The sequence below is a fragment of the Scophthalmus maximus genome, chromosome 17 (genome assembly GCF_022379125.1).
Source record: "Scophthalmus maximus strain ysfricsl-2021 chromosome 17, ASM2237912v1, whole genome shotgun sequence".
NCBI lineage: Eukaryota > Metazoa > Chordata > Actinopteri > Pleuronectiformes > Scophthalmidae > Scophthalmus > Scophthalmus maximus.
In genome coordinates this window covers 7,822,803-7,849,884 of record NC_061531.1, presented here as the reverse complement: position 1 = coordinate 7,849,884, position 27,082 = coordinate 7,822,803, and the positions used below count along the sequence as shown (strand labels likewise).

General features: G+C 42.6%; 2 protein-coding genes across 5 annotated transcripts in view; one reads left to right on the top strand and one right to left on the bottom strand.

Annotated features, from left to right (window-relative positions):
- The window catches only part of clec16a (C-type lectin domain containing 16A), a 30,025-nt gene extending 13,027 nt beyond the window's left edge, over positions 1–16,998 (top strand). For 2 of the 4 annotated variants that reach the window (XM_035616153.2, XM_035616152.2), the window contains 14 exons: positions 698–929; positions 2,200–2,311; positions 2,423–2,523; positions 3,277–3,396; positions 3,485–3,594; positions 4,127–4,171; positions 5,678–5,728; positions 5,844–5,972; positions 6,329–6,449; positions 10,172–10,323; positions 10,689–10,893; positions 11,526–11,696; positions 12,326–12,463; positions 13,910–16,998. In XM_035616153.2, coding sequence (XP_035472046.1) covers positions 698–929; positions 2,200–2,311; positions 2,423–2,523; positions 3,277–3,396; positions 3,485–3,594; positions 4,127–4,171; positions 5,678–5,728; positions 5,844–5,972; positions 6,329–6,449; positions 10,172–10,323; positions 10,689–10,893; positions 11,526–11,696; positions 12,326–12,463; positions 13,910–14,514 — 2,292 coding nt within the window. In that variant the 3' untranslated portion in view covers positions 14,515–16,998. Of the gene's footprint in view, positions 1–697; positions 993–2,199; positions 2,312–2,422; positions 2,524–3,276; positions 3,397–3,484; positions 3,595–4,126; positions 4,172–5,677; positions 5,729–5,843; positions 5,973–6,328; positions 6,450–10,171; positions 10,324–10,688; positions 10,894–11,525; positions 11,697–12,325; positions 12,464–13,909 lie in introns of all 4 variants that reach the window. The other 2 variants (XM_035616151.2, XM_035616150.2) reach the window with 1 other exon arrangement.
- Positions 16,999–21,214: 4,216 nt separating this feature from the next.
- Positions 21,215–23,430, bottom strand: socs1a (suppressor of cytokine signaling 1a). The gene is made up of 2 exons (XM_035616032.2): positions 23,233–23,430; positions 21,215–22,099 (listed from the first exon to the last, which is right to left on the bottom strand). The coding sequence occupies exon 2, from the start codon at positions 22,040–22,042 to the stop codon at positions 21,356–21,358; it is 687 nt and encodes a 228-aa protein (XP_035471925.2). The 5' UTR covers positions 22,043–22,099; positions 23,233–23,430; the 3' UTR covers positions 21,215–21,355.
- Positions 23,431–27,082: the final 3,652 nt, after the last annotated feature.

Below are 27,082 nucleotides of genomic sequence, written 5' to 3'. Positions count from 1 at the left end.
CAATGGTAGGGGAAACACTGATGTAATTTAAAAAAAATTACAGTCCCAATCTGAAAAAGTTAAGCAATTGTTATTATTGGAACTGGTAGTACATTATTAGTTCAAACTACCGTTTTTAGGATTACTCAGTTTTACTGTAAGTCAGTGTTAAAATCTTTGCCCAGCATCTTATCATTTACCAGCTGTTTCCTCTGTATCTGCCTTTTTTTCTTTAAGTTTGAGGGCCGAATATGAGGAGAAGTGTTTCTAGTTCCAGCATGGCCTCACAGATAAGACATCAAAGCAACCTCAACTGTGTGTGTGTTGTTCAACACGATAGTGCAAGAAAGACTTGGTGTTTGTGGGCATATATGAGAAGATATAGGCACATCCGTTATGTGTGTGTTTTTGTGAATATGCTTGCCCATGTGTATCTGGGTTTTTTTGCATACACATACCAGTAAAAGGTTGCAGTGATATTGCTTTCTGGAAACAGGAGGGTTCCTCTTTTCTAAGTCTGAGTGCATACATATACTTCAGAATACCATTATCTGACAAAATGCACCCCTTCTATTCTCTCCCTTTCTCATTTCTTTTGAACCATTATCTTCCTTGTGTATTCAGCACAAAGTGATTGGAATGGTGCTGTGTTACTGTGAAAACCAAGCGGGAAACTGCTTCCTTTTTGATTCTTCTCCGTCCCTCTCCAACCTCCCAGGCCAGTGCAGGAGGCGTGCAACGGTTCGCCAAGCCCTCAGAGTCTCTGGAGCGGTCCCTGGAGCTGTCCCGTCACCGTGGCCGCAAGAGAACCCAGAAGAGGCCAAACTACAAGAACCTGGGTGAGGAGGAGGATGATGAAAAAGCTGGGGGAGGCGGAGGAAGCGGCGGACATGGAGGAGAGGAGAGCTGGGAAGACAACGGCAGAGGAGGAGAGAGGGAGAAGGGAAAAGGTACAGAGGGAGGAGGAGGTGGGAGTTCTAAGGGAAGCAGAGCGAGTGGGGAGACGGCGGAAGGTGAGTCTTTGTCTCCATGGACACAGCAGTGCAGGACTGTGTGTGAGTGTTTCTTCACTACCATCAACCAGACTCAGTCTCCCATGATACATCCTGGTCACTCAACAGCCACCACAGCAGCTGCCCTCGTCTCCAAACAGAAAAGAGAGAGAGAGACTAACTCTTTAAAAGACAAAATCACTTCATCAGAAGAGTGACTAAAAAGACAATTGCCTGTTGTCAGAATGAGAGAATCTAAAAGTTCGGGCTAAAAGAAAATGCAGAAGAATCAAAATTCCTCTCTGGCTAGTTTTGAGATGAGGACTCCCTCTTTTTGCTGCTTCACGTGTTTAGTGCCTTTAATTTCCCCATGGTTGCCATGGCTACCACGATCACATGTCCAACACAATCTCCGTGGTAGTCGGCTGTCCATTTCCACGGTGACACACCATCCATCCTGTGCTCCTCACCTCTCCGCCTGTCTCTCACTCTTGATCTGTGTGCATGTGCGTTTTTAATACCCACATATGTGGGTGTGGTTGTGTCTATGTGTGTAAAAACCATTTGGCTCATCTGAAATGATTCCTTCTTTACTTTGACTGAACAGAGTCTTTACGCCGGGTGAAACTATCTTCACAAGCTGAAGCTTCTGAAGGCTCAAATGCACACAGTAGTTCTGACAGCATGGGTTTTGGTACAGATAGATCATTGCCTGAGAAACCGATAGTTTCAAAATGAGACATAAACCAATAGGGGGTGGAAAACTTTTTAACTGATTCATTTTTAAAAAAGCATAAATGAAGAAACATTTTGAAAGATAAATTATTACTTCTAGCTTAGGTGGCATGCCGTTGGTTAAAACAGTACTATGTGGTTCCTCTACAGTTTAATGCTGCCAAAAAGTAAGTTTTATGCATTGAAAATTCATTTTTTGATCTCTTATCAATGTAAGCAGAGAATGATTCCATTTTTCATGATCCATCTTTGCTGCTTGAATACATCGATCAATTACTTTGTGAACCAGTGAAGGATGGGAGGGAAGCACTTCAGACTGTGTATTCATAATCACTGGTGAAAATATTTTGCGCCTCATAGCAGTGATGCGTGTTTTTGTCAAGGGTGTGTGATGTGAATGGAAATTGCATGTAATTAAAATAAAAACACTTCACCTTTATGGACACTTATGCTAGTAAGTACAGTGTGTGTGTGCGTGCGTGTGTCTATACAGAGATAGAGATGGTGGTGATGGAAAAGTGTAAGGTGTCGGAGCTGACGGAGCAGAACATCACTGATGAGGAGAAGACGGCAGCAGCCACCCGCACATACGCACAGAGGAGCAGGTACCTGCAGCCAAATATCTGAACACACTTAACAGTTAGATCGGTGTAGAAGTATGGAAAAAAGGAAAGAGTAGTGTGGATTGGTAATATCTTTTCTCTCTGTCTGTGCAGACCATTCTTAGACATGGTGTACAGTGCCCTTGACTGCAGCAACGATGACTACCATGCCCTGTTTGTCCTCTGCCTGCTTTATGCTGTCTCACACAGCAAAGGTCGGCCTTTCTCTTCACTTATACACATTCATTGTTGTTATTTGGTTTAAGTGGCTCTTTCTAGATACCTGGTGATTGAAGTTAACTGTACTCCACATTCTACATATCAAATAAAGCAGTGGCCTTACCCTCTGACAGCCATGTTGGAGGTTCATCAAGTAAATATCACTAGTACAACCCAGCACTAATCTGCATTGTAGCGGTCACGAGCTTGGAAAAATTAACTGTTTAAGGCTTTGGAAGAACACTTACATTTGCTAATTTCATTTGTAGGTAACAACCACTCATTTTAACGTTACCAAACTGAATTCTGTTATTGGGAGCAACTAATATTATATCCGCAAATTTCCAACTCTTTACGGACTAAAACATGAACATATATTGGATTTGTTAATTTAGCCAGCTAGCTTGGGTTGCTAACCTTTGGAGTGCAAGGTAACTGAAATTTTATCAAAGACACACTTAAAATTATTTTAGGGTAGACAGACTAAAGGCCTACAGACCAGACATTCTGCTGCATCTCACCATCAATTATAAACAAACCTACAACATCACTGAGAATAAATTTACATGGACACCAATAACCCAACTATTGCCCCTTTCCTAAATAAGACATTTTGATTATATTTTGTGAATAGAATATTTCATTCATAGTCCCATTTATATATCGGAATGTTGTTAAACGTAGTCTGCATCCATACAGTATTTGTACCATCAAATCTGCATGCAACCACTTTCACATCTGGTCTGTAGGTATAAACTGCGATCTTCTGGAGCGGCTGCAGCTGCCAGTTCCTGACCAGGAGAGGAGCTCCTACAGCCTGGTGCTGGTAGAGAGGCTTATTAGAGTTATGAGCCAGGCAGCGCAACCAGGTAACTAACACACAAATACAAACACCTCAATGGAACAATAGTAAGTTGTCCTCAGTACTTACCCATATTTCTCTTGACTTGAATACAGATGGTAAAGTGCGTCTGGCTACATTGGAGCTGAGTTGCCTTTTATTAAAGCAGTCTGTGCTGTCTGGAAACCACTGTATAATCAAAGACGTACAACTGGCCTGTCTGGAGGTACAGCACACAACAATGTGTACTTGATTATGTCATACACTTAGACCTGTCAACATGTTGCATTCACACAGACTCAGCCATTGCCAGAAATATAGTTTTCTTCACAAAATAATAATACAGAACCTGTATGGGTGAATAAGAACCACACTACTTGTGGATTAGCTATGAGCAAAACTTTACTTTAGAATGGAGAACCTGATCTGAGTTAGAAAGACCTATTATAGATGTATTATTATTGTTTTCTCCAAAGCATCTTTAACTCCAGTTGCATAGATCCAAAATGATAAAACTAAGTTAAGTTGTTATGAGGTTGGAAAATGTTGTTAGCTCGATCTGCATCACTGTCACAGTTTTTTTATGACTTTATGGTCAACATCATTTTTGGCAGATGTTTCTTACCTGTACATTATTTAAAAATATGCATTTAATAAAGATCAGGATGTGTTCATTTCTGTATGAGTCGGATGAATGATGGTTCAGACTGTATTTCAAATAATTGCATTCTGTTTTTATTTCATGTTTGCTCTTCAAGGGTGCAAGAGAAGAAAGTCTTCATTTACTGCGGAGATTTTACAAGGTGAGTGTACACACACACACACACACACACACACACACACACACACACACACGTGTTCCCTTATCCTACAAAAATCTGCGCTTATCTTCCACTGACTCACACATATACAGTATACTGTGTATATAAACACAAAGTGAAAGGGAGGACATGTTAAAGGATAGATGTCAGCTGAAAGCTCACTGTCACATTGCATTCTGCTACTGCTGAGTGCTGTAGCACTGAAAGGTTTTATATGACAGTCAAAAACTTGAACTTTTGCTGTTCTGACTGTTCAGACAGTGAGAGCCTGCCTCTCCCTGGGTGTGTTCAGAGACTGGCAGACAACCAATGGGTTGGGCGACCAGACAGACAATATTTGAGGAAGAATAAAGACAGAAAAAAAATAGCCCAGATAGGAAAACAATCGTTCTGGTAAACTGACCCAATCTCCTCAGGTGTCTTGTCACATAAAAAGTTGAATCACTGTTACCTGTTATGCCAGTTTTGTCTGACATTCAGGCCTTGTAAGTGATATCCAAATCTGCTGTTGATAAGATAATATTGTTGTGTGTGTAACTGATTATAACATAAGCCATTTCCCAGAAGAGGTAATAGGTAAAACTGAAAGTGCGTCATATTTGTTACACATAAGCAAAATGCTTAGAGTTCAGTCCATGCTTTCTGTTTCTCGTTGAGTGTCTTTGGATATCAGTTTTGAAATCAGTCACATGAGTTCGGTTTGGCTGACTCCTCATGGTCAAACTGTGCAGATTGCAGTTGAAGTTCTCTTACAGCAATTGGGAAACTCACTGTAGACAATACGCTGACCTGAAGAAACTGTCCTTGTTCAGAAAAATCTCTGGTCTAATGCGTGCAACCTAGAGGAATTTGGTTACGCCAGGATCCTGAGTCAGACCTTGAATATACCATGAGCACAAACAAGTAGAACATGTTGTTCATTCATTGTCTCCACAGAAAATGCTACTTCCATATACTGTTTACACTCTGCATGCACAGGCAGAGGGGTCATCAGTGTTTCATGCTAGTATATGACCAAAAGAGGAAATATGGGCAAGTATTAATATTTTCAGGTGGCTTGTTAAGTATCATCAGATCTATTAATGTGTGCGTTAATGTCTCTGTTTCTATGGTCTTCATAAGACACTCATACAGTCTGTCTGTACTGAAATCTATACTATAACTGCACAGATTTATGAGTAACAACAAAGCACGCATCAGATTATTCACTGAAAAAAAACCATAGTATGGCATGAGTGTCTTTCAGTATAATGAAAACCATTAGAGGAGTAAAAAACACATGCATAAACACTGAGGTCCAACAGTCTGAGAGCACCTGGAAAGTGGTAATAACACTGTATACATGCATATATATATTATAAGACATAAAGGATGTGTTGCTTATTTTTTGCTATTACGCACAAACACACACAGACTGTTATTAAGTGAATTCATTTATTTTAAAATTTTAAATTTTTCACTAGCTTCCCATTTAATGTGTCATCACAGGGAGAGGAGATCTTTCTCGACATGTTCGAAGATGAATACAGGAGCATGACGGTTAGTTGGTCTTCACCTAGGATTACACTAACATTTGTTGTTTCTGCTATTTTGTGGATGGCGTGGGCTATTGTACATGGGCTGGTCTGTACTCATGCATGTGTGTACTTCGCAGAGTAAACCTCTCAATGTGGAGTATCTCATGATGGATGCCTCAGTACTGCTGCCGCCCACAGGCACCCCTTTGACCGGCATCGACTTTGTCAAGAGACTGCCATGTGGAGACGTGGAGAAGACGCGCAGGGTACGTCCATCCACTCACACACTCAAAACTCGGTCCATGTCAGAAAAACAGGTCATGTAGTTAAAACATTGGAGGACCTGAAATTGACAAATTCATACACCCTTTTAATTAAGCTGTAACACTAGACAATCTTAGCCAAAACAGCATTACTGTAAAACATTAGACACCATAACGGCAGCTCTACAAAGTTAAAAGATTTTAATTTGATTCTAACTGCGTATGATAAATGTTAAATTCTCACCTGTTACTTTCTAACCTGATTTTTTTTTTGCCAATTAAAAAAGAAGAAGATTATCTTCAATATTTAAATATAACTGTGTGTGTGTGTGTGTGGGATCTCTTCAATCTCTGCGCAGGCGATCCGTGTGTTCTTCATGTTGCGGTCGTTGTCACTTCAGCTTCAGGGAGAGCCAGAGACCCAGCTGCCTCTGACCAGACCTGAAGACCTTATCAAAACAGATGACGTCTTAGACCTCAGTAAGACAAACTTGCGTGTTAACTTACTTTTTTTTTTTCTGATGTTTCTATTTTTACTGTCCCCTTTGCTGCTGTAGCACAGCAAAAGTCCCTTTACTGGGAATAATTAAGATTATCTTATCTATAGTCACAGACTGAGGCTTAATGTACACTGTTAGTCATAAAAGCGATCTTCAGCTCATAAAATCAGACCTCAGCTTATTTTTACAATTTTTTAGACTCCCTGACTACAAGATCAGGAGAAAACACCTACAACCCCCCCAAATTCCCTTAAAAAAGCTTATATTTTAATACAATTATGTCATTGATATCTGACAACAGATCAGTAATTCTCTATCCCTTACTCTCACACACTTTCCTTCACACTCTATGCGAAGAGATGTTCAAGTACAGTCTTAACTGTACAAACATGCACATGCACATGCAAGCACTGACAACCACAACAACAGCGAGCAGAGCCAACACAGTTGTATCAATGTTATGGAAACTTGCACGTGGTTAGAGCTGTCGAGTGTAATATCACAAATACAACTGCACAGTAATGTGAACAGGAGAGATGTCGCGGTCGCACACACTCAAGCTCAAATCTTTGCAAATCTGTAAATGTGTAAATGACAATTCAGGTGTAAATATGCAACATTTTGCCTTTTAAAAAGTGCCTGGATATTAGAATTAGTGTTACACACACATGGGCTAAACTAGGGCAGCCTTGCCCAAGTATATTAGAGGATAAGGCTTCTGATTTCTGATTCTGTGTCAGTATTGATGGCAACGAATCCCATGAGAAGAACAAAACTAACACTGACTCTGTCTGATAAAGCTCACACCACCTATCACCCAGAGGTTTGGTGAAAACAGAAACTTTGAGAGAAGTGCAATTAAAGAAATGCTGAAATACAGCACTGTACAGAATGATAGACATTAAAACACAAGCTTGACACTATCATAGGTCGTTGAAGCCTCTCCACACCCACACAGATGTTTCTAATCCGTGTGGCTGACTAGGCCTGAGCTGTGTCCCAATCCAGGGGCCGCATCCTTCGCAGGATTTGGTCTTGACCGTGAAGGCCGGCTGAAATGAGATGGCCTGGTGTGCAGAGGACTTTTAATTTGCATCACCAGCTTGTCCCGATCTTATATTGCATCTGTTGCTACTTTGAGCTGCTGTACTTACTACAGCCCGGCCGCTCGCATTGCTAGTTCATTAGCTTCGTCACCGGCACGCAATGTATTCTGGGATTGGTTGGCCCAAGGATGATCTATTCCCTTAGTTTTGTTTAAGTCAATTTTAATGAACTGAAAAATCACAGAAATTTCTCCATAGCTGTACGTGTCATGCAGTACCTATGTCGTCGTATCCCATGATGCAAGAAAAGAAAGTCTTTAGCTCTGTTTTCTTTTCCTCTTTCACATTTTCTTTGCTCTCCTTATGAAAGCGTTCCATCTTGCACCATCACGTCCTTTTCTGGACTGATCGGTGACCAGCTGTCAGGTTGAAAGTTTTAGGAAATCAGATCATTTTACTCCTGCAGTAGTACAAGTAGACCAAGTGGTTTCAGTTCTCTTTTCTTACATTAAATGTGCCAGTTATACCATGAAAAGCATCATACACAAAGAGAAGAGTTTATTGTAAATCCCACTGGGTTTTACCATCTGTGGTAAAGGTAGTTATTTAACACCATTTTCATTCTTTAATGTAATATTTTATCAAACTATAACTAGTTCACATATTTTCTCAGTTTCTCTCTTTTGGGAAGAGGTGAATACCTGAAAACCAAAAGAAAAATCACCTGACAGGGATGGAAAGAGGCCTATCGAAACCACAGTCTACTGCAGCTTTACTTTCAAATGTAATTTGGTGGCTGAAACTGTGACTCTTGTAATGATCATCTTTAAGAGCTATTGTATCAGGTCTGACATTACTTTCAGTAATTTAGTGTCAATTGAAAATGTCTTTTTAAACAATCTGGTTAGTGATTGTGATTTTTTTTTTCTAACTTGTGTGGTGTCTTCCCTCTTCTCTGATCTTTTTATTTTTAACCAATTCTCTGTCACTTTCATTTAAGCAAGGTGGTTGACTAAGAACACACTCATGCAGAGTAATTGTGGGGAGAAGGAGGGTTTTTCCTCCGAGGGTTGGGGGATTTAAACCTGCCAACTTCCAACCACAAACTCCTTTTTCTGGCCATCTGGCTGTCTCTGCCTCCATTTTACCACATCCTATATAGTAACTGTTGGCTCACAAAGCATCTGCTAAGGTCTGTGCCTGTATATTGTGTCTTGTGGTGGTTGCAGGGACGTTCTTTTAACTGGAAGGTCAAGTTGCATTCCCATCATCAGTTGTGAAAGCTTTAATTTTTTTTAGCATTGATTTGTTACAAAGTTTACATTGCCTATAAAACATATTAGCAGCTCCTTTCCTCTTTTGGGTTGTTTTGAGTTATCAGTAGGTGAAAGTGACCAAACTTTCAACTTTATAGATTTCTAATGACAATGCCCAAGTGTAACCAGTTATCTCTCTGAACTGAAGTCACGTGTTGTTATTTTTTTTCTCTCACCTACAGTACAGTGACTCCATTGTCTCCCATCAGTAAGGTCTGTGCTGCGTGGCAAGTCAATGGGGGACGCTTGCGAGCTCAAGGGAATTCTTTCAGAGACGGGGAGTGCCGAGTGCAGGCTAATCAGGATTAGAGACCGACCAATATGGATTTTTGGGAGCCTTGATATCTTAGTTTAACCATAAACTTTATCATAAAAAGAAAACACAAATGCAACCAAATATATAGAACTTGAATTGAGAAAATAAATATAATTTATTAGCATTGTTTGTTCTGTATGATGTCTGTGAAAGCCTCATATCAGCCAATAACATCGGCTGATTCCTGTCCTGATTTGTTTCCGCCCTCTGTGACGGGGAGCAAATCTGAAAACCTAATACTTACTTGGAAAATATATTCTTCGTGCTGAAAGCAAATTTTTCACAGAGAGGTGCTTCCCTGCATTTTATCTGTTTGAAAGAAAGTACTTGTACTGAAAGTGCTGTCACTGTTCCATAGAAGCTACTGGATAGAGTCATACAGTCGTTGATTGACTGTCTCATGTTTTTGACCAGTCGAGTTGACCCACCCACAGCTCCTGTAGTCAGACGTTAAGTAGAAGTTAGGGGCGGGAGGGGTTTTTTCCACGTCAAGTTCCTAGCAACCCCCCCTGATCTCTTAATATGGGTTTGGCACAAAGTCATAAAAAGAGAACTGCATAATTATTTTAAAGAGGAAAGGACATGAGTCACACTTCATCCATGTGGAGCTGCTTCATTACATTTAAACTAGTCAGTGTGGGTGATATTTAATCCGAAACCAGTGGTGTCTAAACACACCGTTATCACTTCCATATTTTACTGAAGGGAAAAACTGTGAGGTGGGCTTATCATTTTAATGTCATGCTCATAGACATGGGAGTAAACGCTTCATTTCTGTCCTTTTTAAGTGCGTCCATAAATATATATGTTTTTTTTATATATATATATATAAAACAGTACATACACTCAGTTGGTAGTTTATTTGTTGTTATTGAATGATTCAGCAATTACTTTTACCTTCATGATGGCTTTAATCATTTTGTGTTGAATTTTTTTAAATTTTTCGGCTTGAGATACCCACACAACCTTACCCTGACACAAATGGAAATTGAAAATTCATCCTCATTCCTGTCATCTTTCTCAGATAACAGCGACCTCATAGCCTGTATGGTGGTCAGTAAAGATGGCGGCCAGGCCCAGAGGTTTCTCGCTGTGGACGTGTACCAGATGAGTCTGGTCGAGCCAGAAACCAAACGACTGGGGTGGGGTGTGGTCAAGTTTGCTGGACTCTTGCAAGTAAGAGAAAAGCTCTGTGTCTGTGTGTGTGAGTGTGTGCGTGTAGATTTCTTTGTTTTGGTTTTTTCTCAATCTGAAATTGTATAGTATGTTCTTGTGATATTATTATGATATTTTTTTAACCTTTTATATAAAATGTTTCCTTGAATGTCTTGTTTATTTCTGTTACTGGGCTTAAATTTGTCTATGTAACTAAGGTCAAAATTCAAGTCTCATTTCTCTCTTTCTCAATTCACAATCTCTTTGTATCTTTCATTCAATTCCCCCCTTTTCCTTCTCTCTTTCTTTTCCTTTCTCTTTAACTCGCTTTCTGTTCAAACTCACAATCCCTGCTTCCTCTTCTTGTTCCCCCTCCCTCTCGCCAGGACATGCAGGTGTCTGGTGTTGAGGACGACAGCAGAGCGTTGAACATCGTCATCCACAAGCCCAGCTCCAACCCCCACGCCAAGCCCCTGCCCATCCTTCAGGCCAACTTCATCTTCGCTGACCACATCCGCTGCATCATTGCCAAGCAGCGGCTGGCCAAAGGTCGTATCCAGGCACGACGCATGAAGATGCAAAGGATTGCTGGTTAGTTCCCTTTATGGGAAAAAGCTAGGAATGCAAACAATGTGTTTCAAACTCTTCAGGAGCAGTGTTTTCTGTAACCTCTGTAAAAAAAACTACATGCCACACTAAAGGAAAGGGGAAAACCCTGAAAATCTCAAACCATTTGCAAAAATCCTAAAAGTCTGACATCTATTATTTACCCATGCATATTTGATCATCCACTGACCACTGTGTGTACATTCAGACAAAATATGATAGAGAATCCTTTTGTATTGTAAATTCTAGTCACTCGTACTCCCCCCCATTGGTCTGACTCTTGAGTTTTTTTTTTACCGTACCAAGTAATAACCGATATTTGAAATACTTGCCAATGCGGCAAAGTCAACTACGATGTGAAGCCTTCAAGAATAGCCACTGCAATCATAAACCATGTTTGAGATTCATGGGCAACACAGTCACACACAAACATTTTCTCAGTTACACTGAATCCAGTCATATTCTAACCAAATACTTGACTCACCATTTTATCTTCCGTTTCCAATTGCTCTAGTCCATTACTGTGACATAAGGCAGATAGACTTCTGTGTAATTTCAGTTGAAATCCCAGAACTCAATACGCTGCACTTGTATCCCTCTGCTTCCTGTGCATGCAGCTTTGTTGGACCTGCCAGTGCAGCCCAGTGCGACAGAGGTTTTGGGTTTTGGTCAGACAGCCAGCGCTTCACCCAGCGGCCTGCCTTTCCGATTCTACGAGCAGTCGAGACGGGCCCCCAACGACCCCACGGCAAATAGATCAGTCTTCGCCTCCGTGGATAAAGTACCAGGTAACATACAGATAAACATAGTGAACTCCTTGTACATACATCTTGGCTTTAAACCACTAAAAGATTAATCACAGAACACCAATCATCCAGTCTGAGTATCATAAAGCAGTGGCATTAAAGTCTGACCCGTGGCTGACACACACTGGATACTTTATGAGAATCATTATAACAGAACATGAAGTAATCGTCACTGTATTAAGACGGTTATCAGTGAGTCTTGGAGTAAACTTTGTCAGAAAGTTTCTCTTATCTTCAAACCGCCTGGTAATAGAGTCTGAGCAGTGGAATGGGTTTGTGATTTGATCTTTAATGAAGAAGTGAAACAGTAAATCAGTCTAGTCCCCACCAGGAGATTTAGATAAAGACTTTGAAGAAATACAATTGAGAGAAAAAAAACTCCCCCTGACCGTACTTAAATTTTTAACGTTATGTATCTCCTCTGATGTTAAATGCCATTTGCTTTATAGCTGTAGATTATTTTCCCCTCTGTTGCCCTGTCTGTTCCTATTAAATCATGGTTTATGACTAAGCAGTTCCTGATCAGGACGTGTTTGTCTCAGCAAGGAAATCTTTTAAATGTGAAAGTTGTCACGTCCAGGTTTCAGCACTGTGAAATGTGACATCCCCAGGTTTTGCGGTGGCTCACTGTGTGTCGCAGCACAGCCCCTCACCCCTCTCCTCACCCTCGCCTCCCTCCAGTGGTAGTGGAAGCACAGGAAGATGTGACTCTGTCACTGCAAGCACCACATCGGTTCAAAGCCCTGCAGGTAGCGCACACAAACACACACACACACACACACACACACACACACACACACACACTCAATCTACAGTTCCTTCATACAGAAACACAAACAGTACATTGAAATACACATTTGGGAAAGTAAAAGAGGGACTCAACCAATATCTACATCACTAATATGATGTCAGTTCTGTACTACTCACTCATACCTGCTTTACAGATGTAGAGTATTGCGTCTAACTATACATATATGTACATAACTACATATATGCACACTCTACTAAGATCTCGGTAATTACACTGGTGTCAGCGTCATTTATATAGTGCCAAATCAGAACACAAGTTATCTAGCAGGTCTAGAAAATACTCTTCAGTGTATTATCCAATAATTCAGTCCCATTCTAATTTAACTGGATCAACCAAGATACATGTTAATAAGAGGTATGAACAGGGCACACAACGTACCCTCCGCTTCTTCTGTGACTGAGACACACACTGTATGTGTGTTTCTTTGTGTCTGCAAATAATCCCATTTTACCCTTCAGAGCTTCTGATAAACTGGTTCTGGAGCCGCACCGTGAGTCAGCAGGTTCCTGCCACAGATGATTGAGGACATATGTGCACAAAGCTTTTGTTGGAGCCGTCAGTCTCACTTTAACTCAAGTGAACTGATTACCAGAACAGGTGTAGGCTGTAGACTGTCTCCAGGGGACTGTTTTCTTTTACATCATTACTGAAGTATATGATTGAATGTTGCACATAAGCAGTCCTTTGTTTGGTGAGACACATCACTGCTATGACACCCGCTCCAACAGAAGATTTGTGTCTCATTCAGGTGTTAGTTTTGTTGAGGCTGTTTCACGACTGGGTTAGGATTATTTTACGCACTTCATTCATTTTATGTCTTGTTTGCCTCAAAATGACTACACGCCTGAATAAAACCGGGAGGGGTTTGTTTGACAAGTTTGATAGTGTTTTATTGTTGATGTTTAAGTTCTATTCACACAGACTTTACTGGTGCAGCTGCTGCTGCTGCTGCTGCAACTTGTGTCTCATTCTTGTGCGATGTGTCCAGTTCTCTCTTTTTTTTGTTGGTCTTAGAAGTTTTTCTACACTGATGACACATTTTTAATGAGTTCAACCTTGTTGAGGGCAAACTGTGGATTCTTACACTACTCAGTTGTCATTCTACCTATGCCTGTCTAAACACATCTGCAGCACAACTCACCTGCACAGATCTTTATGGTTCCTTCATTAAGGGAAACTTAATTTGGTAATAATGTGAAATTTCACTCCCTTGAAACGTTGACTGATTTATATTTAACTTGTTTCACTTCTCAGTTGTACATTTATTTTCATTCAGTATTTCTCATGGTAAATTCATTAAAAAATAATGGGTTTTTTTTAGAAAAGCCACACAATGTCACAATCCTTCTGTGTGCGCCTCACTCTGTCCTCTGCTCTCCACTAGATGATGGCACCTTTTTGGAGCACACAGAAGGGGAAGGCGGAGGTGGAGAAGTAACGCAAGTCTCCTCAACTCCATCAACCCTTGTCCCGTCTCCCGCCCTGGCCCCGAGCCTCACCCCGGCCTCCCAGCCCAACATCTCCCTCCTCACCGACAACAGTGCCGACACCCTCAGCGTGGAATCGCTCACGCTGCTGCCCCCGGCTGGCTCACCGCACCTGCACCCATGCGCCAGCCACATTCCAGTGACGCACGGCCTCCAGAGACCAGGCGCCTCCATCGCAGAAGAGGAGGAAGATGAGGAGGAGGAGGAGGATGAGGATGAGGAGGAGACGGAGGTGGGCAGGAAAGGAGAGCAAAGAGAAGAGGGGGAGCTGCAAGAGGAGGAGGGGTCGCCGGTGGATGAGACGGACGCAACGGTAAAAGAGGAAACCACGACGGACTTGGTCACACCCACTGAGGAGGCAGTGGAGGGAGGAGGCGAGCCAGAAGGTGAGGACACACAGCTAGACGTGGACAGAGACCTGCCGCAAAGAGACGACTCTGTAGAGAACACAGAAGATGCAGGGACGTACTCTGACACACCAGACTCACCTGAACTGGATTAAAAAACAGAGACATTCATAATCATGCACTTAAAGTCATCTCACACACACACACACACACACATAGATTGCAGTGTGTTAAAAGTATGCAGCCCGGCTGCAGTATATTTTCGTGTTCCGACCTGTAGGAATTGTGTGAAGTGGATAATTCAGGAGGCTTTTGGAGGCATCTCAACATTTGTGTTTGCACATGAAGAAAAAATCTTTATGCACAGAGAGAACACGAGGTCAGACGGACACTGGTCGAACTAAAGCAAGGCTCCAAGCACATTTGGGTTTTTGTGTGCTCGGGTGTGTCCAGCGAGTGTTTTTAGCACGCGTGTGTCAATGCACACAACCAGCAACATTTTTTACTCATTCTGATCGATTGTCTGCTCTGAGACACACTCACTCACCTTATTTTTGTGTCTTATGTTCAAATAACTAGTCACCACTACTGTTTTGGTGGTCACCACTATGCTAATACACACACACACACACAGTCAGCTGCATTGGCCTTTAACCACGTGTGTGTGTGTGTGTGTGTTCTTCCACGTGTAAAGTAATGATCCTCTAGTTTCCCATTTTCTACTTGGTGTTTATTCTAGAATATGTATTAAATCATCTACAACATCTTGAGCAAGGAGTCAGCACTTATGAGACTTCTTTTTTTTTTTTTTTTTGCCCTGCTGGTAAATATTTGGATTTTGTTTGGATAAAGCTGCTTTTTAATTGTGATCACAACCAGCACTCAGATGGTTTCCAGCACTGTATATGACATTTTAGCGAACTTGGATCCTCAGGTTGCTTGAATGCACATTTTAAGATATGCAAAAGTGAATATATTAACTTTGAGCTCACTCTGGTTGGTTTTTGTTTAAACTCCCCTTACAGATCAGCCCCTGGTTGTCAAAGATCCCAAACACTTGCGATATCTTAAATTAGGGATTAAATAATGTGTGTTCACCTCTCAGCAGCCTGACGGACAGAGTGAATGGTTTGAAAGATCTGAATGGAGCACGGGCTGCTGGATGAGTGGCACAGTATTGATATATGATGCGGAGCAGTTTACCAAGTAAGTAGTAAGTGAGTGAGTATCAGTCCACACATTGATCCATTGATCCGTTGCCACGGGCTGAACATGGAACAGTTCAGCCCGTGGCAACACACATGTACTCGAATATCACACACTGTTTTTACTGGTTGGAAAAAAACTGAGGTGTTTCAGATTGTTTGACATGTTTAGAGAAATAGATTAAAACTTTACTTTTCTCGATCAAAGGAAACTCTGGCATCCACATAGTGACGTAGTAGAACAGCGATCTGTGATGCATCAACATGAGAAACCATGTGAAGTAACAGCCATGTCATCACCTCAACAACACTGTTGAATGTACCTGCTGGTTGTCTCTCATGCGCCGACCTGAGCTCACTTATAATCCTGCTCCTGTCTGGGGATGGGTTTTAATAGATGAATGCTTTCAAACACTGTTGGGGGCATCCTCTCTCAAATTAGATTCATTTATCTTTTTCAACCAGCTGCTGGTGAGCCACTAAGAAAACTAGCAATATGTGGTTAATTCCCTCTAAGAAAACTACAAAACACAATATTGGGATCATATTTAATTTTTTCCCTAACTGGGCCCACAGCCACATTCAAAACCTGGAATGATTGATGCATTAACCCAAAGTTAGACCAACACACTCTTAGAGGAGCAACATTTTTCAGTTTTGGCTGTACTGAGGTCAGCCTCCAGGGGCCAACCCTCTCCTCCTCCTCCTCCTTCGATCAGCTGAATGAAGCTTTACTACTGCAATAACTTTCAGGGCTATCCAGTGAGGGGAGAGATGAATGTAACCAGGTGTTATTTCACCAATTAGAAATAATTGGAGCAGTGTTATTTAACTTATATGACTTGATTTATAAATCTTAGGGCGGGAAAAGCACACAAACAAAAATTGTTCAAAACATATTTTCTCCTCGTTCCCTCGTCTTTTTCGATCCTCTTCTTCTCCGCCTCTGCTTTCCGGCTCACTCTTCATTTCTGTGCTATCGTCACAGCTGAAGTCTTAATGCTCCATCAGTCTTGGTTTAGTTTAGTTTTTTTTACTCTGTACAATCATCGACATGTTTATAAATGAGAAATTAAGAGCAATACTCTTCTCCTTTTTTTTTGAGTTAGTCTCCTAGTGTTTCCATCTTGCTTTTGTAAATGGCAGAAGAATGACAGTGGCGATCACTGAAGAGGCTCAACTGGAACAGTTTGTAGAGATGTTGACATGTTGCCGTCCAGCGTGTTGCCTGCAACTGCTGGCAACCTCGACTACAACATGCCATGACGAGCTTCTATTATTAGGGTCTCTGATTATAGCACGTGTGTGTGTGTGTGTGTGTGTAATATGTTTGTATGCTCTGTAAATGCTTTTTGGCTTTTAAAACCTGTAATTATTGTTAATGAACTAAAACAGAGGAATAAATAAAGAACTGCAATAAATTATTCTACTTAACGACGGCGGGGCCACTGTCTGAGCGTCATTATTATGTTTGCAGACAGAACAGTGGTTTGCTTTGGGGGTTTTATTCCTCCCTTCTTCACAGAATCAGACTCCAGTCGTAACAGCACAGGAGGTTCTCCTCAGTGTTTGAGCAAGAAAACCACAGGAAATACTCGAAAACACACACACACACACACACACACACCCTGGTCTACTTCATGACAGAGTGTGTGTGCAGGCCTCCACACATTGCAATTCATTGCCAAAGTTATACAATTTATTTTAGAGGTAACTTAATATGCAAGAAGGTCTCATAGAACATCGGTAAGGCTGATGTTGATGCAACTTTTATAAATAATAGAAACTTGGGAAATAATCTGATTTCGATGGAGTACAGCATGAATGTAAAGGGGCACGTGTAGCTCCCTGCTCCGAAGCTCGACATTCGGGTGTAAACTTGCGTTTGAAAGTGTAAAAGATGCTGCACGTACTTGCTTCTGGCCTGAATTCAGGTCTGGAGGCTCAACGCCGTGGCGTTGCCGTTACACTTTACTCCTTTGCGTCGCGCTGCTGTGGCTGCTGCAGGAGCCCTCAGCCGCTCTGTGGTCTGTACGCGTTTCTTTTATCGCAGTTCCTCACTTCGGGGAAGTCTGGCTGTTGTGTGCGTAAACGTGAATGGGTTCCTGGTACTGCAACACTGCTGAAACGTTGTGAGTCGTGTGTGCGTGCGTGTGTGTGCGCCAAACCTCAGTCACAGCATCAGTCTGGAGTTCAGACTTATTTGAAGATTTGTCTCTGCAGGTGTGCCTTTCAAGTGTCAATCACTGGTGAAGATTTTAAAACCAAATAGTGCTCATTAAATATACCGTCCCTGGTGTTGTTAGAGATACAGATCCATTCACATCTTCATTTGAACCTTTCGCTGGCACTTTGTTGTCATCATCATCATCATCATCCGGAGCGTGTACCACTTCACTCGTCTACATGTGCATCCCTGTCCACGTGACAGCAGATACGAACAAAGCACAACAAGGCTCCCAGATCAAAACATTACACCACAGGGCCGCTACTGGCTCCTCAGCCTTGCTTTACTTCTTAAAAGAAGTTTAAGTAGTTAGTTAGTTAGTTAGTTAGTTGAAGCTTAGCCAAAAGCAGGACAACAGATTTTCCTACCTTCCTATGTCTTGTGTAAATCTCTTAGAAGTTCTTTGTCCTTCGGTGCGGAGCTACTCCCATCTTTGGCAAGACAATGTCACTCAAACCCCATTCATGGTGACAAATGTTTCTGCAAGGTTTCCTGCGAATCAGATATCATCTTGCTGTTCATTCTGAGAAATCCCACTGACAATCATAGGTGGAAGAAGAGATCATGTGGAGCAAAAAAACCCAACAACTACAGAGTGACAAATGGGGATGGAATTCAAGGAAGTGCTGTTCTACATCACTTCTCAATGACAACTCGTTTACAAGAAACTCAGGAATTGGTCTTTGGTTTTAGGAAAGACTTCACCAAGAAAACCCAAGCTACCAGATATGGACTAATAGTGTGTGTTAGAGCAAATGTCCTCCATCGTGGCAGTAATAGAGTCCCGTGTGTGTGTGTGTGTGCGTGTGTGTGTGTGTGCGCGTGTGTGCGCGCGTGTGCGCGCGCGCGCATTTAAATAACAGAAAACTCCCAGTGGAGGATTCCAGAGAAATCAGCTGTCATAAAACCACTTCACCTTTCACTTCTCAAAATAGTTGGGAATGTCCTCAAAACTCAGAAGCTACGAATGAAACCGTTACGTATGATTCACTGATTACTGACCTCCAGCCCGACAAGACAACACACACACACATAACACACATTCGCTAAGTGCACCTCTGATTGCGGTTTATTTGTAAAATGTCAAGAAGTGAGTATTGATACTGAGTAGAGAAATTAAGATGCAATCATGGTGTCTACGTCATGTAACATTGTGGTGTGTGTGTGTGGGTTTGTGTGTTCCACCCCCCTGCTCAGCTTCTTCAAACTCGGATAATTATATCCTCAAACTAGTCAGACTTTACTCGAATCATGCTGTGACTATTATACTCACTATGACTATGACTGTGTGTGTGTGTGTGTGTGTGTGTGTGTGGCTGGCTAGACCAAAGAGAATTATGTTGGTTGTAGCATTGGTGTTCTGGTGAGGTATGCGTATGTATATTAGGTGTTTAAAAGTGTACAGTATACCGACACACACTCTGCAGGATGCTTTTCTAAAGGTCGATGACTGTCACAGCTCAGCTCGCCCATCTCTGTGAATGTGTCTCATTTATTGGACTCTGGAAGATATATATATTGTAAAATATAATACAAATTTTATTGAACCACGTCAGGGCTTCAATTTATAGTTATAGCTATTCACTTTCACTTTCTCCTTCTAAAAAAACCCCAACAACCTACATACGCCATTAAAGCTTATAAATGAATACATTATATCTTCTTTTGTTTAATCAGTACAAAAAAAAAACTAAAATGTAAACAAACTGAATTATAAGCAAGTTTTGCTGGGTTGAACCCATTTTAACACGGTTGTTAGTCTCAAAAAGATGCTACGAAGCCACATCATTGTTGTTTTGCGGTCCGATAGTTCGATAATTCTACAAATAATACACATATACATACTCCTATTTAAATAGTCTACACTTAACCATGATTGCTGCGTTGATTTATGGATATTTCTAGATTGGACTACTTCCGACATAAATGAAGTGTACAGTGGTGTACATTATTTTCTTTCAAACACACACACACACACAAACACTTCTACCCTCTGAGTCACAGACTCGCATACCAAAATCCGGTTCAGTGTTGCCATGCCTACCACAGAAAGCTGATAACAGTCGGTGTATAATGAGCATTTGGCAGGTTATTGAATTAGTTCACATACTGTCTCACTTTTATACATTGTTTTATTATATTTGCAGTAAGTGTTGTCTCATTTGACACGCTTTTTAGGGGGTTATCACTTTTATTCAACTCTTCCTAAATACATATTTGTTCAAGTGCTATCTACATTAGATTTATTATTCATCGCTCCACAATTCTAGGTTATCTGTGACTCTAACCCTGACCTTGATCTACAAAGTCACCTTCTAACCACCAACCCTCCAAAAAAATTTCCCACTTCCTCTATAGGAAATTTTAGTCTCTACTCAGTCCTCATTATGAGTACTACACACACACACACACACACACACACATATTCATACAGACACAATCACACACTTCATTATGTGTCACCTCTGCCCGTTTCTGGTAAGCGTGCGTGTTTCTAAGCATAGCAGTCCATTTACAACAGCAGCCCCACCCACCTGTCACTTTACCCTATCGAGATGAGTCACTGTGGTGACGATACTGTACTCTACCTCAGAACGCTTCCTATCCGTCTGTCTGTCTGTCTGTCCTATTGTCTGCGCAGATAAAGTGTGCGATGGCCTCTCCCTCTTGCTCAAGCCTTACAAACTCCTACGACTCCTCCACATTAAAGGATATGGAAACAGAAAAACCACAGTTAAAAAGAGTCTAGATACAAACAAAGCAAGGTCATTTTAAATATATTTTATTTCAAATGTAATGGTAGAAAATATAAATATATATATATGCCTGGCAGAGACGATGGATCAAGAGGTGAGATACCTCTACATACAGTACAACTGAACACCAGACCACACAGCTCCACCCGGATCTCTAAAACAGGGCGAGTGGTTTTTGAGCCATCGGCGCTGGCAACATTCATGTGTGATGTAAACTTTCAACAACATTAGAGTATTAAAATCTGCTACGAAAATGTATCCTGCTGGTAGACCGCCCGCGACGGTTTCAATCGTACCCTCCAGAATTCATTTATATCTCTGAAAGTCCACTCCATTGATGCGCTTATTGTCCTTCCACTGTCCACTTTTAAATATTTTGGGGCCCCCGGTGGCCACAGGCGGGCGACAGCAGACGCCAGTCGGACGGTCACTGTTGGGCCCGCCAGTTCTTTTATCTCCGTAGTAGCTCCATATTTCGTGAAAGTTTCTCTTAATGCAACGTCTTTCTTTTTCCGTGTGCAAGTGGAAGTTGATTCTCGAGAGGTAATGTATTTTGACGTTTCATGCATGGACCGGGTCCGACTGGAGACCCCTGCTCCTTGAGTGTGGTTATGTCTCTTAGGAAACACTTCGCTGCCTGTCCGCTCAGAACAGGGAGATGATTTGATATTTAACCGTGGAAATGCCAATTTAACCTTCGACCCGCGGTGGATGGGCTTCACCAGCCCCTCCAGTTTACTAGGACTTGGTAGAAACGGCCTCCTTGAAATTAAAAACAACAGCGTTAAAACTTTACATGGCGAGCTGCTCATAGTTTGTAAGGGAATTCCAACAGGAAGTTTTGGACAACGTGGGTGACAGGCAGCTGTGGCACCAGGCTTGCTCCGTTGCACAGATCCATGATGCGCTTCCTGCACAGTTCCTGCAGCGTTGGCTCCCATTTCCTGTAAGGGGCGCTCAGGCTCTTTTTGGGGGAGTTGATGTAATGCTCCAACAGGGCGAAGAGCGTCGGGAAGGAGCGCTCGTTTCCTGCCAGTGAGAACTTCTGCTGCTTGTAGTCGATGCGAACGCTGACCGGCCCGCTCTTGGCGTGGTAGGACAGTGTGAAGAAGACGTCTTTCTGACGACTGTCTCGGATGAGGAAGCTGCCCAGCGGAGCGTCCCGCAGCATGCGGTGTGCGTCCTCCACTCCCAGGGGGCCCCAGTAGAAGCCGCAGCGCTCAAGCTTGGCCGCGGTGTCTGTGATGATCTTGCAGTCCTCCTTGCAGGAGAAGGTGGGGAAGTGAGTCAGGTACACAGAGGGGACGGGCACTATTCTCGGGCTTGGCTCTGGAGCGGCCCGATGCTGAAGCTGCTCCAACTCTGCTTGCAGTGGTGATGATGAAGACAAGGATGAGGATGAGGAGAAGGAGGAGGAGGAGAATGATGACGACGACGACGCTGAGCTGGACAAGTGGGTCTTGTCATGGCCTTCCACTGTGCTGTCGGCTACCATCCTACAGGGGAGAGTGGCCCCAAACCCTCTCCCATCTCTAACCACCACAAGGTCATCCTGAGAGAGACGAAGAAGAGGACAGGCGGGTTAACATCTTGAATACAACCGTCATCAAACAACAGCTCGAACAAATTAAAGGTCAGTCAAGAGTCATATTGTCTTGGAATAGTGAAAGTGGACGCAAAAGTTACAATTCATAATAACACGCAAGGTATCATGTCTCAGAAGACGACCATGTAAGGCCATGTGGCTCTACAAGAAGGACTTGTGTGTGTGTGCGTGTGTGTGCGTGCGTGTGTGTGGGTGTGTGTCTGTGTTCAGCGAATGTGGTGTTGGTTCGAAAAATTCATTCAAGTTTCCATTGAGTGGTACTTTGATATGACTGGAATCTGTGGTTTGGCTAAGAATACAGCACTGATGTCACCCACAGACAATTTACTGTACATTGTCTGTACACACACAAACACACACACACACACACAAATTAAATAGTTTAAGCTGCCTAATAGCTGAATTTCTTTTCTTAAGACTTCTGCCATAATGACTGATGAATAGGGTTTATAAATAATATGAATAGGTATTATTAATAATAATTTTAAAAAAAAATTATAGCGCACTTTTCATTGCTAAAAGCAATCTCAAAGTGCTATAGAGTGAAAACAAGATAGAAAAATATATATATATTTTAAAATAATATAGGTTTAAAAAGGGAAAACATCGGTAGAAAAATAGTGATGCTGAGGGGATGTGACCCATGACTGAGACCCAGCCAGCCTATTCTCACTGACTCACCCTGATCCTGAGTGCTGCACTTCAGCCACAAGTTGAATTCGAGGAAAAGTTGAAGGTAATGATTAAAAGATGATTTCGTGTTCGGTCATCATACTTGCCGTGGAGATGAGTAAAATGATAATCATATTTCTGATTAATATGCGACATAGAGCCTTTTTTTTTTCTTTTTTAAAACCTGTATCATGGCCACGCTGATTTTTCTTTTCTTTTCTTTTTTTCTTTTTTTTTTACCCTTCAAAAAAAAAGTCCTTGCACGCAGAGAAAAAAGACAACACAGGAGCCAGAAGAAAGGAAGGAGAAAAAACAAGCCCCATCTACGAGCGTTGCACAGCACAACTATCGGCCCGCTGCACGGACACGAACCGTCACAAAGTCCACAACACAATCTCCAGTCTCACCGTTTGGTTGCAGCAGCCGCAGCGCGTCGGAGATGCGCGTCCGCGTGATCCGCACGCGCAGAGGCCGCGGAGCGCGCGGGAGATAATCCGTTAGGCGGCGCGCTGTCGACGGCCAAGACTTGGATCGAGCCGCCCGCCTGCGTGTCGCACAGTGTCCCTGGACTCGTGTGCGTCCGTGTGCGTCCGTGTGTGTGACAGGCAACGTAAACACGGTGCTGCCTTTATACTGCGCGCTGCTGGCTCCGCCCCTCCGCGCGCAGCCTTTAGCGGCAGGCGGCCGGTTTCCTCTAAACGGAAAGTGAAACCACCGAGCGGAGAGAGAGATCGAGAGAGAGAGAGACAGAGAGAGAGAGAGACAGAGAGAGAGAGACGGAGAGAGAGAGGTGTCCCGCTGCTCTTTCAGTTCGTTTGAGCTCTTGTTGTTATTTGGAGAATTTCAAGAAAACCGCAAGACGACGGGGCGTTTGACAGAAGCGCAGGTGACAGACCCAAATACACGTGCTGTTTGTGACCCGGCCCCAGAAGGTGACAGGGAGATAATAACTTATACTTCCATGCGTTTCTTTGTTTAGGGGTTTCTATTATTATTATCTTGAACGCACGATGAGGAGGAGGAGGAGGAGGAGGAGGAGGAGGGGGGAAAAATGAAATACAGAATTATGTGCGTCACCTCATTGTGGGGTGAACTCGCCTGAACCACTTAATATCAAATGTCATATCAAGTTGAAAGTCATCCGTGTCAAGTCTTGGCATTGGACTCCGATAAACTGCCGATAAAGTTCCTTTTAAAATTCAAACAAATCACAAATAGGCTGAGCACGTTTAATATTTTCTGGCCGGACAGTTACGTGGAAGTCGTGGAGGTGAGATAGCATCCATGCATAGTGTCACATTACATCGTATGAGAAGGAACTTTTAGAGTTCACTTAGAGATGTATTCCTTTTCTTTAAAACCAGGGTCAGTGGGTGCCTTCACATGCCGGGTGATTCTTCATTCATATTGTGACATCCCAACAGTCATTTCACTGTTTCGGCTTTCACCACATTAGGCCATTTCCACTGTGAACACCTTTTTTTTTTTTTTTTTTTTAAATAGTTCATAGTGTTAATTGTGTTTCTTCTCTGGTTCCTCTTTAGCTGAGGACACGAGGCTCCGAGACTTGTTTCTGAGCAAGCGGCAACAGTTTCAAAGGAACCTGAATCATTCCGCAGGCATCAGTATATTTCTGATGAACCAGTTTGAACCAGTGAAAGCAAACAAACATACACATGGCACACTTGAACTCACGCCGGGCATTTTTTCAAATCAGCTTCTGCAGTTTTCTGCGAATTTAATATGTCGAACAGAGTTGGCGTAGGATTCAAGGCACATTTCAGAGGAATCTGACACTACAGTTGAATCTGATTTAGTATATTCTTATTAGATATTGAACAGAAATCTTTCCAGACTTGTTCTTGCGGTATTTGAATGCTGGCTCCGAAAACAGAAGGCAGCCTCATGTTTTGGCAATCGATTGTAAATTACTTGATCAGTCATTCATGCATGCGGCACTTAGCTGTGTGCAATCATTTACCCTGATAAACAATGAGGCCATTAATAGTCACATCACTTTCTACTACAGCGTCACGCTGGCATTGCAACCTTCTCAAATGCCGCATCACAAGATGAAAGAGAAATGAGAATAATGCAAAATGAAAATTGTGAACAGTCTGCTGCAGTAAAATATGGGCATCACAGTTCAAGTCCACACAAGGAGAGAGAGAGAGAGAGAGAGAGAGAGAGAGAGAGAAAGAGAGAGAGAGAGAGATGAACTGAGCCCCTAGTGGTCAAACTGTCGGCTTTTGAAAGAGCGAGTCAGATAAACAGAAAGTTAAGGAAAGACCTTTGGTCAGCTGGCACTGATGAAAGAGGATGGGCAGAGGCAGACAGACAGGTTATGGACTAACACGGGCTGTGAGAGTTTCATTTCATCAGGACCGACTCAACTGGTGCCACTGTGTATATGTCTGATGGTCTGATGGTGCTATGTATGTCCACCTGCACTTCACGTCAGTCGTCATGTTCCTCTCTCATGGCGCGCCGGCAGACACGTGCAGGCCCCCTGTGTGTCCCCTGCCGCAGCTTGGTGTGGTTTTTGTTGTGCTGCATGCGTGAGGTTGCTCTCGGGATTCTTCAGAATCACGGACTAAAATCCCCACTTTGAACCGCGTCTTCAAGTAATGGCATAGAAACATGCAGCGAGTCATCAGGCTCTCGCAGAGTTGATGATGTCCCAAACTCTCAACGCGTGTTGACATCGACCTCTCTGTGGTCACGATTGAGTTTTTTGACCTGGCGACAGGATAATCGCAACATGTCCGGGTTTCCAATGCTGAGACTTGATACACATTATAAATATATGCTTCGCTTATAACTTGTATCAGTGTGTTTGTTGTAGCTGGCTCTGGTAATTCTTGCCAAGGGCTGAAATGTCATCAGATCTATTTTAACACTTAACTGGGGTGTCCAACTCGAATGCAAAGTTGTGCCACGCTGAGCGAAGTCAGATCCGTGTTGCCTGATCTGAGTGGGGAGACGGAGGGAGGGTTTGCTTCTCTGGTTGCCGCTGTCTTCATGGCAGTAAGACGACTCGGCTTACTCAGAAACACACACACTCAACGCTGGATCTCTGCCACTGCTCTGTCTGCTAGTTTTGCACGTCTCTCTGGCATTTCTCCCAATGCACCGCAGATAGCTTCTAAATCCCTATCATCTTCTTCAGCAGCCCTAGTACCCGTGTGCCCGTCGCTTTTGCATGCTTGTTGCTACGCACTCAGCAAATGACATGTGTGCGTGGTCCATGAGTTTCATTTCTGTGAAACAGGGAGAGAGACTGGAGACTGAAACACAGCTCAACACAGTGCCTGTTGTGTCCACATTTGCAGATGGTTGCAGGCTGCCGAGCGTACGCACGCATGTGGGAATGCAGCAGTTCATTTGTGATACCGGACAGAAAATATGTTCAGGACATGCATTATCATAAAAACAAAATAATGGTAGAGACTAAGACGGATCTGGGATCAGTGTCATTTATTAACAGCTCTTTGTTGCTGTAGCCACATGATATCTAACTTATTGTTTTTCTCTCTGCTTTCGCATGTGAGCATGCGGCGCAGCAGCAGCAGCGCTCATCAATGGATTACAGATGGACGAAAATGCAGAGCAGGGAAAATCCATTTCAGTTTTTTCTTGTCCCGCTGGAACAAGCAGAGTAAACAATGTGGCTTTCTTTTGGACTTTTTTTTCTTTTTTTTAATTGCATGTTTTGCAGAACATCCTGAGACACAGCCCCTCGTTATAATCTGTGATACTAGCAGATGAAACACTTGTGGGATCTGTGAGGATTTTGGTTAAAGATTCAATACATCAACATGGAAGAGCTGCGGCTCGCAGCTGTCAAACGATCAGATTGTGCTTCATGTAGTTCTACCTGTCACACCTTGAAACGGTACAGACGGCTCTAATGATGACGAGGGGTGCCAGTGTGTCTGCTGGCGTGTCCTCACGTGAGGCTTTGTTTCAGCGTGAAACTTTTGCACCCTGAGATATTTGGTCATTTTTGGTTGCACGCCTCGCTGCGCCCGTCTGGTCTACATAGACATCTCTGCACCTCCCTATCTGAGAAACAGCAACTCAACTCTTGTGGAACCTTAAACTCAATTTGTTTTCGAATGAATCGGCCGTGTTGACGTTTGCTAGGGGCTAACACTGACTGAGAGTGTTGCTGATGGGAAATTTGTGCTGGAATATTTGACTGTCCACTTTCAAACCCCGCTGAGCTTTTCATTGGTTGTTCTCTAAGTTCCCCCA